The 16,311-nt window shown below is 46.9% G+C and overlaps 1 protein-coding gene across 3 annotated transcripts; it reads right to left on the reverse strand.

Annotated features, from left to right (window-relative positions):
* Positions 1-82: 82 nt before the first annotated feature.
* Positions 83-15,919, reverse strand: LOC125537507 (vacuolar protein sorting-associated protein 45 homolog). Of its 3 annotated transcripts, none has more exons than XM_048700830.1 (13): positions 15,623-15,919; positions 15,336-15,537; positions 14,850-14,911; positions 14,506-14,733; positions 13,078-13,203; positions 12,920-13,000; positions 12,686-12,827; positions 11,016-11,194; positions 10,257-10,412; positions 1,111-1,218; positions 915-1,036; positions 584-715; positions 83-391 (listed from the first exon to the last, which is right to left on the reverse strand). In XM_048700830.1, the coding sequence occupies exons 1-13, from the start codon at positions 15,710-15,712 to the stop codon at positions 334-336; spliced, it is 1,686 nt and encodes a 561-aa protein (XP_048556787.1). In that variant the 5' UTR covers positions 15,713-15,919; the 3' UTR covers positions 83-333. The 3 variants fall into 3 exon arrangements, with proteins under 3 accessions (XP_048556787.1, XP_048556788.1, XP_048556786.1); XM_048700831.1 differs by having other exon boundaries at positions 14,832-14,911; positions 15,647-15,918; XM_048700829.1 differs by having other exon boundaries at positions 14,832-14,911; positions 15,623-15,917.
* Between the last annotated feature and the right edge of the window lie 392 nt (positions 15,920-16,311).

Here is a 16,311-nt window from a genome sequence, read left to right on the forward strand (position 1 = left end):
ATGTGTCCCAAACCTAATAATTTAGGGGATTAAACACACTTATCTCCAGGATCCGCAACAACAGTGTGGTACTCCATCAAAATAGACAAGAAAGGTTTCGGTATAGCCACTTTTTTTCACTTGACCGTGTCAACTGGGTAGTAAAAAGTTATCACAACAAATGTGAAATGTACAGAAGCTGAGCCCTCTATAGATACGCTGTGGTATTGCACTAACAGCTAAAGCTATACATTACAAAAATTACCACAAATTGCATTCTCTCTGAATATATGCAGTGAAACTATCAATTATCACATTCTCGCAAGCCTCGAGCAGGAGGGGACAACAGCATGCTCATAATAGAGTGCTAGACTTTGATATTCTTTGTGCCTCCCCCAGGTTTTCAAGAAATCTGCAAAGTCATCGGTAACATCATCAAGCCATGATCCCTCTCATCTAAATCTAATTTAATGGAAACCAACTGCAAAAATTGTAATCCAAATATTCCACTACAAGTAAAAATAAAATAAGGAAATATCTAACACCAAATAGAGTTATCACACTATGGAGCATTGCAAGGAGATTGATGGTTAACAGTGCATACCTCTTCGAATTTAGAACCACGGAACCTCCAAGGAAGAAACGGACTCCAGGATTTGCTGCATTATAAAGGGCTACTGATCTTGCTTCCTCATAAGTTGTCCCACCAACAATGAATATCACAACATCTTGAGGCCTGTGGGGATGCCATCACTTTAAATTAGCCCGTTGCATTTTGAAAACTAAACAAAAGCAAAAGTGTACCCTGTCAATGATTTAGCTTTATTTTGTAGGATGTGCTCAAGGACGGACTGTACACGTCCATCAATAAACCAAGTTAGTGAATTACAGAAAGTAGTTTCGCAGACACTTAACACGGCACATGTTTGACCAACCTGCCCTGCTGGAAATGGTTGCCAACAAGTGGATAGTCAGCATCCCGTAATCGCCCCTTGACAATTCCTTCCATTGTTTGGAAGATCAGAGGCTGGTGTTGGGTGTATACGTTCTCAACGCCCTGCAACCAATAAGCGCATAAGGAACAAGCTATGGAAATGTAACATAACTGTGGGGACAAACTTTTGTGTCAACCTTAAGTCCACGAGCCATGTTGCGAGCAATATTTAATAGGTCACGGTTCCCGTACAAGTCACCTGTTCTTTTGTCAACACCAGCCTGCTTAAGCAGGAATTGAACAAGCTGCATAGAGAAGTAGTAACACAGATTAGACTTACCCAAACCTCCAATAAAAATACAACTGACTACTTCCATCTTTTGCCTGTAGTATAAATAACAAAACAAACAACTGATGAAGATCCCATTAATTATGTTTATTAAACATGAGTAAAAAGGTAATTTATAGTATTCAAGCCTAATTAACATCATGTTTAATTCACTTCAAGGAATATTGCGTAGTCTGATTTACAGAAATTATATTTCCTAGAATGTGAAGAACCATGTGTACCATCGATTCTAGAGATCTGCTGTATAATGGAGTTCATACGGTGAAATGAAGATATAAAATATAAGAACTTATCGCTAAAACTGTTAAAGTATATATGTGGATTGCCCAACCTTCTCCATCAGTTGGACTTTAGGTTCTACTCGGTACATGAAACTTAATATTGTAGAGGTCTTGGGTGCAATACATCAACCCTCGGCTTTTGCAGTTTGAATATTCTGTCCATGTTAGACCTTATCTAGCCACACGTGAGAGGCTCCACCAGTGTCGCCCCTCCCGCAGCTGCTAACGCCTCTGCGGCCACCCCTCCCGCCAGCTCCCCTCACACCCTCCATCGCCGCCCTTCTCTGCTCCGACTTGGACCTCCACTGAAGACTTGTATAGGATCTGCCTTTAGGTGAGATCAATCTTTTTGAAGACTCAAAACATGTTCAAAAATTCTGAATTTTTTTGTAGACACACATCCATGTTTGATGTACATTCTCTAAAAAATTTAGCTTCTAATTCGAACTACGCTTAGAGAACCAAAAAAGACAAAATCGGATGTGAAATTGTGAATAGTGTCAAATACTGTTCACTCCAGCCTGACACTATTCATAGTTACATTTGTCTTTTTTGAATCTCTTACTGTAGATCAAGTTTGGAGCTGATTTTTTTAGAGTTGTAAACATACCTCGCAGGTATGTTGTCAAAAAATATCAGAATTTTTCGGATTGTCTAAATATGAAATTTTGGTGTTGATCCTACGATCTCACCTAAAGGTCCGATCCTATATAAGTCTCCCCCCACATTAGGGGCCAGCCATCAGGTGAAGATTATTTGGTGCAAGATGACTATCTCTTCAAGAATGATCGTCTGTGCATCCCAAGAAGTTCACTATGGGCAGTGGCGGAGGTAGGCCCACCCTGAGATTTGGAAACAGCTTTTATACCATAGGAGAAAAGCAAAAAATAAATGTATATGTACAGTAGCACTGCTGGCCCACCCTGGCCCAGTGGGCTAGGTCCGCCGCTGACTATGGGTGTGTTTGGTAGGATGCATGGGGGTGCATGAGCTTAAAAGTTCCCTATCCAACCCACTTTTCACTGTTTGGTAGGGTTTATGAGCTCTCCTCAGCTATGTCCAACTCATGGTAAAAAGGGCCCTCAGCCATGCTCACTTGCGAACACCTAGATGGACGTTAGCTCCTCAGCCATGCTCCCTCGGGGCTCCGAAAAAATCTCCCCACGACCCACCACTAGCTAGGGTTACCTCCCGAAACGGAAAATTCCCCCATGACCGCCGCCACTCTCTCGACTCTCTCTCCCTCTCCCGCAACAATGGCCAACCAAAGCGCACTCGCCGGATCCCTGGTTGCCGCCCCGTGACCATCGCCGCCACCCCCATCCAAGTTCTCCCTCGCCGGCCCTGGTTGCTGCCTCCGTCCCAGGTCACCGCTGCCCTAGGTCGACGCCTCGTCTGCTCGCCGCCATCCAAGCTCGTCGGCGCCATATGTGCATGGATCCAGCCGTCTGTGCTTGCTGTGTGCGTACTAGCTCGAATTTCCGGCCATTGTGCAGAGCACAATTTTGTACAAAGTCGTAGGACACTATGGCACTATTACACAAGTTTCATAGATGTGCTAATTTCAGAGATAGAGCACATCTAGTAAAGTAGTATGTATATGTATAAATTTCAGAGATTTGATCAATTTCAGACATGGCAGACTTATTTTCAGATGCGCTAATACAATTGATCCTATGTTGTGTTATTCTATCCTTTTTGTAATGCCTATTATTAGTTAAGTGTTGAATGTGTTCTTTTTTCATATTTACATATAGTTGAAATATTGGTTGAATGTTGTATTGGCGCCAAAAACTCCATTTAATTGTGCACACAATTTTTCTTTATCATGTGTTTGTAACTATTGTGGTATCCTTACAACCTTAAGAGGAAGTAACCGCATCTACCTCAAATACAGGCCACCAAACAGAGTCTCAGCCCAGCATATCTAACCAGATGCAGGCTACCAAACAAAGTCTCAACTCAGCATGTCTCAGCACATACAGAGCAACCAAACATCAGCAGTTGCATGTACTCAGCATGTCTCAAAGGGGAACGGCCATGCTAGGATGAGAACAGCTACCAAACACACCCTATGTGACAAGCTGATCAGAAAGCTCCATTTAAGTTATCTTAGTGGCCATGTTAGACGCGACGATACTATTAGCTAACCTGGAGGCTCGTTACTTTTGGTCACAACTAAAAGGAGGTGCTGGAGAGTTTGTCCAAAGGTGCCCCATATGTGAAACTTGCAAAGGCTAGGTCCAAAACACATGGTTATACATGCCTTTGCATGTTCCTGTTGCTCCATGGGAGGACATCTCTATGGAGTATGGACTTCGTCCTGGGCTTGCCAAGAACAGGACGAGGGATTGATCTGTTTGTGGTGGCCAACAGATCTCTAAAATGGTTCATTTAATTCCATGCCACAAGACAACGGATGCTCATCATGTAACAAAACTACTCTTCCGTGAAGTGTTCACTGTTCAGACTTCATGGTTTTCCAAGGTCAATCGTCTCAGATCGTGATAGAAAGTTTCTTGCTGCATTTTGGCTCACTTGGTGGACGCAATTCAACACTGAATTAAAATCTTCTAGTACTGTACATCCACAAACAGAAATGTCGCAGAAGTTTTTGGGTAATATGGTCTGTTGCATATGTGCGGAAAGAAAGGAACAATGGGATTTTTCTTTATCTTTTGCTGAGTTCTCCAATAACTCCAAGCAGGAGTTATTTTCTCTTTAAAGTTCCAACACATGTGGTGGAACTGGTGAAGCTACCATCAAGGGGGGACTCAAAATCAGCATTGTACTTTGCTGGTAACTACAATAGATTATTCAAAGAAATTTGCAGTGTTTTGGAAGCACAAAATCAGAAGTACATACAGTTAGCTGGCTGCAAAAGGAGGATGAAATCCTCCTCCTATGAAGGTGATAAGATGATAGTACATCTCAGAAAAGAAAGGCTACCTTTAGGTGTTCAATGGGAAACTTGGACAAAGAAAGTATGGCCCATTCCTTATTTTAAATAAGATAAATGATAATGCTTATGTGATATATCTTCCAAGCAAGATGGGTATATCCAACACACTCAATGTTGCAGACTTGACTCTCTACCATCCAGAACAAGCACTCAAGGCCAAGTTCCAAAGAACTATGGGATAATTGTAAGGAACAGTAGAGAGAGAGAGAAAAAAACAGAAATCAAATTGACTTCTACATATTTCTACTCCATTCTAGATAAGTTGGTCCTTCAGTCATATGTTGTTGTATTTGTTTTCTTAACCTTTAAGTAATACTCCCTCCAAGTGGAGTCTTCTATCTATGAGTAGAAGCTGAGATGTCTTGACCTTTAAGTAATATTTTCTAGAGTCTTCTAGCTATGAGTAGAAGCTGAGATGTCTTGACCTCTAAGTAATATACTCCCTCCGTCCCAAAATAAGTACTAAACTTGAGACATTTTGGGACGGAGTTAGTATTTTCTAGAGTCTTCTAGCTATGAGTAGAACTATGTTTTTAAGGCGACGCCTTACCGCCTTAGGGAGGGGGGGCGCTTTGGCGCCTAGGCGACGCCTAGGCGGGCGCTTTGGACGCCTAGGCGCCCAAAGCGGTCGATTTTCCAAAGCGGAGGGGGAGCGCTTCGACGCCTAGGCATCGCCTTAGGGACGCTTTAAAAACATAGGAGTAGAAGCTGAGATGTGAAGGCTTCACAAAGCCTACACATAGAAGCCCTCACCTCTAGGTTTGTAACTCAAACTATGTACCAATTACACTTAAAAGAGCTTCATGTTCTTATCTTAAGATCTTAGATCTTGTATTCTAGGAGTTTTAGTATTGCACTCATGCAGCCATATCGGCCTAACGCCTCTAGAGTGATATCGAGCACATCACGTTGAAGTAGTTCCTTCAACACTTTGTACCAGCAAGGTGGAGTTGCTCCTCCACAACCTTGTGCTGCTTCAACTTTGGTATTTAGAATTCAGAAAACAATCAATATCATATTGGCTGTAGCCAGGGCAAACAATGGATCAGCACTTTCAGTCCATTGGCCAGCAAGAAGGTACTCCCTGCGTCCCATAATATAAGGTTTATTACAACCGATATATCGGTTCTAGTAACATCCTATATTATGGGACGCAGGGAGAGAAATAGAAGAAATGGTTCAATGATGTGTTAAAGTGCAATTCATCTGGCCCCTGGCAGTTGCGCGCCTGTCGCCTCGCAGGAGGGATCTGCACCGCCAGAGACCCGGTCGGGACAAAGTGGAGATATCGCCCCACCCGAGCCAGAGGTGGGGCTGGATTCCGCTGACCAGTCCGCCGCCACCAACCCCACACGCGCTGCCTCGGGCGGGGAAACGCCCCCCCTCGGCGCCAACCCTCCCGCCCATGCTGATGGGCCGCCTCCCCGCAGCCCAGCAGGCCCGTTGGTGATTCTGCAGCGGCCCACGCCTACACCTCCCCCACTGCTGCCCACCGAAGACCAGCTATCTCCAAACGCTGGGGCCGCGACAAACCAAGGCCCAAGTGGCCGCACGCCGAGCCGCTTCGCATCGCCTCCAATTACGCTGCGGCAATCCCGGGGCCGCACCACACCACGGCCCTGGACCCTTGGAGAGTTTCTGGCCACCGCCACGAAACACCTCAACGCCGCCCTGCCGGCCCCGGGAAAGAAACCACGCCGACCCCTCAACTTCGCCCCTCGTCGTGGACGATCTGCAGTTATGACCTGCCAACCGAGCGCCCCTTCCACGGCGGAGCGGCGCGCCCACGTGCAAATCCTGCGCACCCTTGGGATCATAGGGATCGATCAGAAGATCACTGCCGCTGAGATGAAAGCCTACGACGGCATGTTCGCGGCACCGCTACCCCTGACGGTCCTCAAGGCCATTGCCACACTGGTTGACCGTGAGATCCCAGTCTGCATGGCATCGGCTGCGACCGGCGGCGTCGACGTTGCATGCGAAGGCTAGTCCAGTATACGCGCGTCTACCCGTCGATCCCGTTCCCATGGATCACGGCCTTAAGATCGCTATCTGGAATGTGCGCGGCATGAACGCGCGGGCTCGGCGACATGCTATCCGGTCGCTGCTGGACACCACCAGGGCCTCCATTGTATGCATTCAAGAAACGAAAATGGAGTTGATCTACTCGGCTATTGTCTTGGATGCGCTTGGTTCCGAGTTCGATGACTACACGTACCTCCCAGCCGATGGCACGCGGGGCGGCATCTTGCTGGAGTGGAAGAGCAGGGCCGTGACCATCACGGACCCAATGTTCACCACCAATGCGATTACCGCTAAGGTGACCACGGTCACAGGCACACCTTGGTGGCTTACGGTGGTATACGGACCCCAGGAAGATGCCGACAAGGTCGCCTTCTTGCAGGAGCTTCGCGAGATCCGAGCCGCGTGCCCTGAACCATGGATGGTTTGCGGCGACTTCAATCTCATCCTCTGCGACGACGACAAAAGCACAGGCAACATCAACCGGCGTATGATGGGCAAATTTCGCCGTCTCACCAATGACCTCGCGCTCAAAGAGATCTACCTCAACGGGCGGCGCTATACATGGTCCAGCGAGCAATCACCGCCGACTCTCGTGCAGCTCGACCGTGTGCTCTGCACCGCTGATTGGGAGGACGCGCACAGCGGATGCCACCTCCGATGCCTCGCGGCTGTGGTGTCAGACCACGCCTCGTTGCTGCTGGACTGCTCACCCACGCCTAACTCGCACAGCCGGTTTCACTTTGAGGAGTACTGGCTTCACCTGGATGGGTGACCACGGCATGGGGCTCTACACACCACGCCGATCCCTTCCACCGGCTCATGCTACGGCTCCCAGCGACGGCGGCGCGCCTTACCAGCTGGAGCTCCAGGTCCACGGGCAATACCAAGGACAAACTTGCGATCTCACGGGAACTCATCTCGCGTTTCGACCACGCCCAGGAATCACGCAACCTCTCGCCACCGGAGGCTTGGCTCCGTAAGCAGCTCAAGATATCCTATCTTGGGCTCGCTTCCATGGAGCGCACGATCGCCCGGCAGCGCTCCCGCATCGCCAACCTCAAAGACGGCGACGCTAGCACCGGTTTCTTCCACCGACAGTGCTCGTTCCGTCGGCAGAAGAACCACATATACAGCCTGATCGCGGACGGCAGAGTGCTCACGGACCACACTGACATGGCGAAGGCAGCCTTTGCTCACTTTGAGGCCTTGCTTGGTACGGCAACCACCAGAGAGCACGCCCTGGACCTGTCTCGGCTCATTGAGCCGACTGACCTTGCGGACCTCGACGCGCCATTCAGCGCGGAGGAGATCTGGGAGGCTGTCAAAAGTCTCCCCGCTCGCAAGGCGCCGAGTCCCGACGGGTTCACAGCAGAATTCCTACGCGCGTGCTGGACCATCATCAGGCAGGATTTCCTCGATGTGTTCCAGCAACTATATGACCTGCGAGGAAGGGGGTTCTACAAGCTCAACCAGGCATTGCTGACGCTGCTTCCCAAGAACGCCGACGCTCATGGGCTACGCGACTACCGGACGATCTGCCTGATACACCTCGTGGCCAAAATCTTCGCCAAGTGCTCTCAATCCGCCTCGGGGCCAAACTGGACCACTTGGTTAGCCGCAACCAAAATGCTTTCATCTCGGGAAGGAGCCTGCACGACAACTACGTCCTTGTCAAGCAATCACTCAAGCTGCTGCACCAACTGGGAGCTCCGAGAGTCATGCTCAAGCTCGACCTCACGCACGCCTTCGACTCCCTATCATGGCCTTTCCTCTTTGAGGTGCTGCGGCGGTATGGATTCGGGAACAGATTCTTGGAGTGGACGGCCATCCTCCTGTCCCCTGCTAGCACGCGCATTCTCCTGAACGGCGAGCCCCCCCCCCCATAAGGGCTCCGGCAGGGCGACTGTCCCCGCAGCTTTTCATACTCGCCGTCGACACCCTGGGACGCCTCCTACGACGCGCACACAGCCTGGGCATCCTGCAGCCTCTACACCCACGGCGTCACATCCCGGCGATCTCCCTCTATGCCGATGATGTCATGGTCTTCTGTCATGCCACGGCGGAGGACACCACTGCGATCAGGGAAATCCTCGCCTTGTTCGGCAGGGCTTCCGGCCTGAAGGTGAACTTCACCAAAAGCTCCGCCACCATCCTGCACGGCGACCAAGTGGCCACGGAGATGATCGCGCACCTCGGCTGCCCGGTGGCGAACCTCCCGATCACCTACCTCGGCATACCCATGTCCACACGCCGCCCATCTGCCGCCCAGCTGCAGCCCATGGTGGATGCGGTCGGCGCGTGCCTGCCGACTTGGAAGGCCTGGCTGATGACCAAAACCGGGCGCCTCGCGTTGGTCAAGTCAGTCTTGTGTGCCATCCCAGTGCACCAACTGCTCGCATTCGCGCCCCCCAAAAAAACCCTCAAGCAGATCGAGAAGATCCAGCGCGGCTTCCTCTGGGCTGGACGTGCCGCTGCCAATGGTGGACACTGCCATGTGAACTGGAGCAGAGTGTGCCGCCCCATCGAGCTTGGGGGCCTTGGCGTGCGAGACCTCGAGCGTGCCAGCCTCGCCCTGAGACTACGTTGGCTATGGTTCTCCAGAACGGACCCGGAGCGAGCATGGCAAGGGCTCGACCTCCAATTTTCGCCCATGGAACGAGCCCTGTTCTGGGCTTCCACGTTCACGATCCTCGGGAATGGGCTGTCCGCCCTGCTCTAGGAGGACCGGTGGATCGGCGGCCAATCCGTGCGTGAGCTCATGCCTAATCTCTACGGCTGCATACCCAAGCGACGACGGACAACGAGAACTGTGGCGTATGGGCTCAATGGTAACTCTTGGGCAAGAGACATCCAAGGAAACCCCGGTCTCCACAAGATTGGTCAGTATCTGCAACTCTGGCAGATCATGCAGCACACCGAGCTTTCCACCGCACCGGACAAATTGATCTGGCGTTGGACGGCGAGCGGCAACTACTCTGCGCAGTCCTGTTACACGGCGACCTTCCATGGAGCAACGGCCTGCCACTCACGGAAGCTGATCTGGAAATGCTGGGCGCCGCCGCGAGTCAAGTTCTTCCACTGGTTGGCCAACCAGGACCGATGCTGGACGGCTGAGAGGCTGGCTCGCCATGGCCTCCAGCATCACCCCCGCTGCCTCCTATGTGACCAGCAGCCAGAAACGGCGCGACACCTCATGCTGGAATGCCCCCTCGCCCGTCAGGCATGGCACGAGACCCTGGCCTGGCTACGCATCCCGGCCCCGATCCCCTCGCAGGAGCCATCGCTTACGGACTGGTGGAGACAGGCCAACGAAGACACGCCGTCGACCCTGCGCAAGGCCCTGAAATCTGTTGCGTTGCTCGTACCATGGATGGTCTGGAAGCACCGAAACAGCTGCGTCTTTGACAATGCGATGCCTTCCCTCAACACACTCCTAGATAGCATTAAGGACGAGGCCCGCTCATGGGCAGCAGCTGGGGCACCTGGCCTCCGACTTGTGCTGCCCCAAACCTGGGATGTGCACTAATTAACCGGCTGTAATCCGCACATCATCGGATGATTGTAACTGAATCTCTCCTTTTCAATGAAAAGAAACGCAAAGCTTTTGCGTTTTCTCGAAAAAAAGAACTAGAAAGACCATTAACTGAAAAAGAAATAAAGCAACATGTGCAATAGAAGAAAACAAGGAGAAATGTTCTACCACAAGAACTAGTACAGTTCACATACCCCCGACTTGTATTTAGCAGAGCGAGAAGCCAATTTGTTGAAAAGCTGCATCAGCTGAACTGGACTCTCTTTTTCATACCGCAAAGCATAGAGCATTACAAGTCGCAAACGATCAATATCAGATACACTTTCATTGTTAAGTAAGGAAGTAACAGCCTGCAAAAAAGCAACTGGTCAATGGTTGGCAAAAATAATCAACTGGTCAGTTTCTCCGTGGAGTAAACCCTACTCACATTAATTCAACTAGCATCAAACTGATCAGACAAATGAGCCTTGTCATACATAATGTATTTCTATCTTAATGAGCAAGTCAACAGATAGGTCAGCAGTTCCAAGAATAGGTATAGCTTGAATCAACTCCTTAAGCTGCTTCTAAGGGGAGGCACAATTCGACTTACATGGCTAATGAAAGTGGTCAAAGCAACAACAAGAGTAGAATGGGTTCAAAACGATATATACATATATAGGGGGGGGGGGGGGGGTTAAAAAAAAAAAAAAAAAAGGGGGGGGGGGGGGGGTGTTCAACAACAAAGCAATATTTGAGATGTAAAAGTTAGCGGTCTTACATCACAAACATAGAAGCAGCTTTACACTTTGATAACTACTCCCTCCGCCCCATAATATAACAATGTTTGTGACACTATAGTGTAAAAAACACTCTTATATTACGGGACAGAGGGAGTTGCTGTAAAATCAAGCTATACCAAGACCAGGTTACCCTGAAAGGCGTGAAATAGTTTCCGGGCATCAAATGAATACCTCGAAGGCTGCAGCTTGTCCACTTGCACATGCTAGCTCTTGTTCCGTCTGCGAAACTTGCATAAGCTTCCTTTCCTCCACCATTCTGCTCATCTCGCTCACCAAAGCAACATGTTTTGTCACATTTCCATGTGTCTTTCGATATTCAGGATAGTTGCTCACAAATTTTGCCATATCATCTACAAGACATTAGCATATCAGGCATTCAGAGTTTAAAACAAAGCACAAAACACACACACACAGACACAGATATATATACGTGCTAAACTCAGCGTGCGCGCATTATAACCTAGCCTACACTCAGGCCGCCCATCGACCGAACCAGTGGATGCTCTAATTCCTAAGCGCGCACTAGAATCTCTCGTAACGACCTTACCAGTGGCGCGTCCACACGCTTAAGCAGGCCCACGTTCCTCCGCGGAAAAACACTAGTAACGAGTTACTATCACCACACTACATATAGGCCTGGTTTTACTAGGTTTACCATGGGCCTCATTAGTAACTATTTTTTTCATTACCATCGAATCCATCATAGTGCTGTAATTCGTTACTACTTGTGTGCCTCGTTGGTAATTATCTTTTCACTACCAACTATTACCATCGACTCCATTATAGCGTAGTAATTAGTTACTACTTGTGCGCTTGGTGGGTGATTATTTTTTTTATTACCATCGACTCTATCATAGTGTAGTAATTTGTTACTACCTTTGCGCCTCGTTGGTAATTATTTTTTCATTACCATCTACTCCATCATAGTTTAGTAATTCGTTTACTAGTTGTGCGCCTCATTGGTAATTACTTTTTCAGTACCATCCATTACCTTCCATTCCGTTGGTAATTCGTTACTACTTGTTAGCAAGGCTTTACTACGTTTACATACAAACCATCTAGGAATCATTGCCTAGTAAACAATCTTCATCCATTACCATCCCCACCATCCCATTACCGCCAATAAATAATGACTGTAGCGCGTCCACTAACGTCTCTTGAATCACATCCATTACCATCTCTACATCCCCGTTGCTGCCAATAAACAGTGACAACAGAATCCCGGTACGCGGGCGACACATGGTAATAAAATTAAATGTGTTACTTTTTTTCTACATAGGCCGTTACCCTCAACCCAATTAGCAGCAGCAGATAGCAGGCCCCTCGGCGTGCGACGCGCGCCCGCCCGCCTAATTAGCACCGGCCGGAGCGCACGATGCACAATTATGCGCGCTCGCATAGAATAGCGCCACCGTATATATGTATTTCAGACTATAAACCAACAAACCGTATTGTGCAAAGTGACAAACCGTATTGTCACATCCAAGATTTCGAAGGTAGTACTCGTGCTGGATTTCAGGGCGAGGGTGAGGTTACTTGGGCTTCTGGACGGCTGTGGTGGCGAACTCTGGCAACCTGGGTTGCTGCTGTACATGGAGCCTAATCTTCTTTAAGCTGCAGCCTACGCCACTTTATATATAAGGGATGCATCGCATAATAGAAACATAGCCTAAACTGACACGGACTACTAGTAACTAACTAGTTGGGGATAAGAAGACAATATTTAAGTATAAGGTGTGAAATTAAAAATGAAATGAAAAAAACTAGGTAAATAGACACAATTTCTCCGTGATCCATTTCTTTCATGGGAAACAACAAAAGCAAAAATCCATATCACTTACCTATACTCTGAAAATTCTGGCTGCTTTTTGAAAGATGTTGAAAGTCATCTACCATTCTTTTGACATTCATACCAAGGTCTCCAAAATTCTCGAACATGTTCACTCTAAAAAAGTCGTCTTGTACTGCTGATAGAACCACCTCCTATATGAGCATATTTCACATCAATCATATTTAAAGAAAGTTCATGCAGTGTTTTAACACAGTATGAAAAGAAGAATTCAACACTTCTCAACCTGCTGATCTTTAGGTACATTAGCGAACTCCTTAAGATCAACTTTGTTGTTCTCAATTCCAATAAGCTCATGGACCATCGCCTATGAATTCAAATGTGTAAAGAAATCAACAGAAAAGTACATACAAAACAGCCACAGATTATAATCTTTTAGAGTACCTGATATGTCCACTGATTAAGTAACGGAGTAACAGGATCATCCCTTCTGTCAATCACCAATAGTAAGGAAGAGTTTTCAGTTCGTCTAAAATCAAACAGGCCACTTTCCTGCTCATACATCAACCTCTGCACATTCCAAATTGTAAGTGCTTCAGCAACAAGTATTCCAAACAGAAGTCACAATGGCATCACAAAATCCTTAAAACAGAAGTAAGGCATAATTATGATACAGAATTGTGTACATTTTTTGGCACAGAAAATATTTTCAATGTTCCTCTACTTCTATAAATTGCACTTCTTCCTACTCACGTTTGTAGAATGTGAAGTTTATCATGAAAATTCTCTAAAACATGCATAATTGACCAATGATTGTAACATAATGCCACCCAGAGGCACTCAATTGGATAAATGCCACATGAAAACTACTGCCCTTATACTCGTACCACTCCACCCTTTTACTCCCTCTGTTCCTAAATATAAGTCTTTTTAGAGATTTCAATATGGACTACATACAGATGTATATAGACATGTTTTAGAGTGTAGATTCATTCATTTTGCTCCGTATGTAGTTCATATTGGAATCTCTAAAAAGACTTATATTTAGGAACGGAGGGAGTACATGAATAAAATTTAACTACAACTTTTTGGTTGTATTCTCATTATCTCATTGTTGGTTCAACAGGTCAGAGCCATACTAACTCCCTTCGTAATCTCATTGTTGGTTCAACAATTCTAAGCAGTCTCGGAGAATACATATCTGAGACAAACTTACAATCGATACAAATTTCATTGATCATAATCCTCCAGCTCACTGAAGACAAAGTGCAGAATAACTAAACCATTCTAACATGCTCTAACAATAAAAGCCCAGATTCACGTTGTGTGACTTAAGATCATTAATAAATAATGAAAAGGTATAAAAGAAATTCAAGCTTTCAGTAAGAACTGCACAAAAATCCACCTAGGACTAGCTGGCAGTGTGTGCAGAGATGAACATATCGCTTGGGAGGAATTAGAGGCTATATGTAACTGTGCCTTCAAGATCAAACAATGGAAGTACAATCGGACGGGCATAAGTGATGTGGATCACAGCACAGAAAGCAGATATGAACAGAATAATCAAGAGAGTATGAAAAGAACCATATGTCAGTGTAGGCATGAGGCATCATCAGTTCATCACTACTGTATAAAGGTTAAGTGTTTCTGTTTTCTAGTGAGTTAACAACTGAAGATGTGCTAGAGTAACAAAAATATAATAGTTGACAGTGATCTTTCAACAGTTTCAATCATTGGGATAAGCATGTAAAAAGATTTCTCTACAATGCTTCATGTAGTAATATTTAATATTGACATGTGCTGAAATCCTAAGTTGATGGTTTTTTTTTCATGGTCTCCATGTAGTAATATTAATATTGACAGTGGACCCACCGTAGTTTCTTGTGCAATCCTTTTTGCGACATCTGATGTCCTTTGGTATCTAATAACAGGGCGACGCTTCAGAGACAGGAAGACAGAAGCGATGCCGTCAACAGCTCGATCGCAGAAGCTTTGCATGCCAGGAGGATCAACCACCGTTGGAAGCATGTAGATGTGGTTATTGTGTATATTCAGAGTGAAATGGAAAGGATCGATGGCACAAAAGTCAGCATAGAACTCCTGCAAAACAAAACAGCATTCATATACCAACTTCATCCTCCCTTTCAACTCTCAAACACTTCATTCCAATGTGTATTACAATCATAAACGACATAAACCTGAATTTGCTGCACAACCTCCTGCTCATCAGAATCGGCAAGCACCTGAATCTGTGGAATCTTCAATATATTGGAGAAGACTGCAAGGAAACAAACAATAAATGAACAAAATCAGCAAAACTCTGCTGCGACAAGCCAAGCATTCATCCCTCTTTCAGACCCCGCTACAAGGTACGACGCTATCACCCAAACTGCTACATTGTATTTGATTAATTTTATTATTTCTAGTTACCCATAACTTTAAAAACTTCTTAAGACAGTAGGGTGGGCAAAATGTTTCCAGAAAAGAGCAAGTAGTCTTGAGTAGTTGCTTTAGTATCTTGTTTGCCCCAAACTTCATGTGCTGGTTTTCTTTTTGTTGGGGTTGTCTACCAAATTGTTTGCATCCCCATCGCAATCAACTCTTCTGATCTTCTCAAAGTAAAACACACAGAAAAGACGTGAACTGATAGGAATGTAGCAAGTTCACGGGTTGAATATAGCAAATGGGGATCAAGAACGCACAGAGGTGGCACTCGGCAAATCGTGGCGCGGAGAGGTGGCGGCGAAGCTTCTGGACGTTGTCAGAGGACGGGCGGAGGAAGTAGACGGCCTTTAGGTGCGCCATGGACGCCCTGGAGCTGGAGGCGTCGTCGACCGTCTCCACGAGGAACACCTCTTTCCGCAGGAGATCCGACTGGCTGTACACTACGCTAACCATCCCCACCTGGAACGAGCCCGCGGATCTGGTGAGAAAAATGGGGAGGAGCAGAGGCCTGCCAGGGCTAGGGTTTCGGGGGCCGCGTACGTACGGTTTGGGGGTCGAGGATGAGGACCTTCATGCCGGAGATGTCCTGGAGCATGCGGTCGATGTAATCCCGGATGAGAGGGATCAGCACCATTTCTGCTGTTACTGCGCCTTGTTCTTCAGTGCGTTGTGGTGTAGGTGTAGGTGTAGGGGTTAGATCCCGAGTCGCCGGCGGCGAGGTCTCGGCGGAGCGGAGTAGGAACAGGGTGCGCTCGAGACTTCAGACGGCAGATGGCAAAGGGGAAAGAACCGGGGGTTGGAAGGAGACGGCAGACGGCAGATGGCAAAGACGATCGGTTCGCTTCTTTGGTTCTACACAATTTCAGTTTGCACCGAAACTTGCCAACCCACGTGTATTGAAAGTCAATCTCACGAACTTTAACCAAATTTATTGAGAAAATTATCTATGTCTACAATATCAAATATGTATCATATGAAAATATATTTTATAATGAATCTAATAATATTGATTTTGCATTCTAAGAAATCTATAAGCTTGATCAAAATTTACAAGATTTTTCTGTGAATAAAAATCTAATACGCACCATTCTTTGGGACAAAGGGCATAATAGACTTTTAAATCCTACCACTTCTTCTGTTGTTATTATCATTTTTTTCACAATCACTAACATCACTGATAGATTTGCAGTTGCTCGGCTGTCAAGATGGACTCCATCGACGCTGCGCCATTGC

The sequence above is a fragment of the Triticum urartu genome, chromosome 2 (genome assembly GCF_003073215.2).
Source record: "Triticum urartu cultivar G1812 chromosome 2, Tu2.1, whole genome shotgun sequence".
Lineage (NCBI taxonomy): Eukaryota > Viridiplantae > Streptophyta > Magnoliopsida > Poales > Poaceae > Triticum > Triticum urartu.

Bases quoted from the DNA above. Each gene is read 5' to 3' on its own strand.
- LOC125537507 (XM_048700829.1), bottom strand. From the start codon at position 15,712: ATGGTGCTGATCCCTCTCATCCGGGATTACATCGACCGCATGCTCCAG. The intron at 13,204-14,505 runs GTGGGTCCACTG...TGGAATGTGCAG, and splicing joins GGATTGCACAAGAAACTACG to AGGTTGATGTATGAGCAGGA. The intron at 12,828-12,919 runs GTTGAGAAGTGT...ATGCTCATATAG, and splicing joins ATGTACCTAAAGATCAGCAG to GAGGTGGTTCTATCAGCAGT.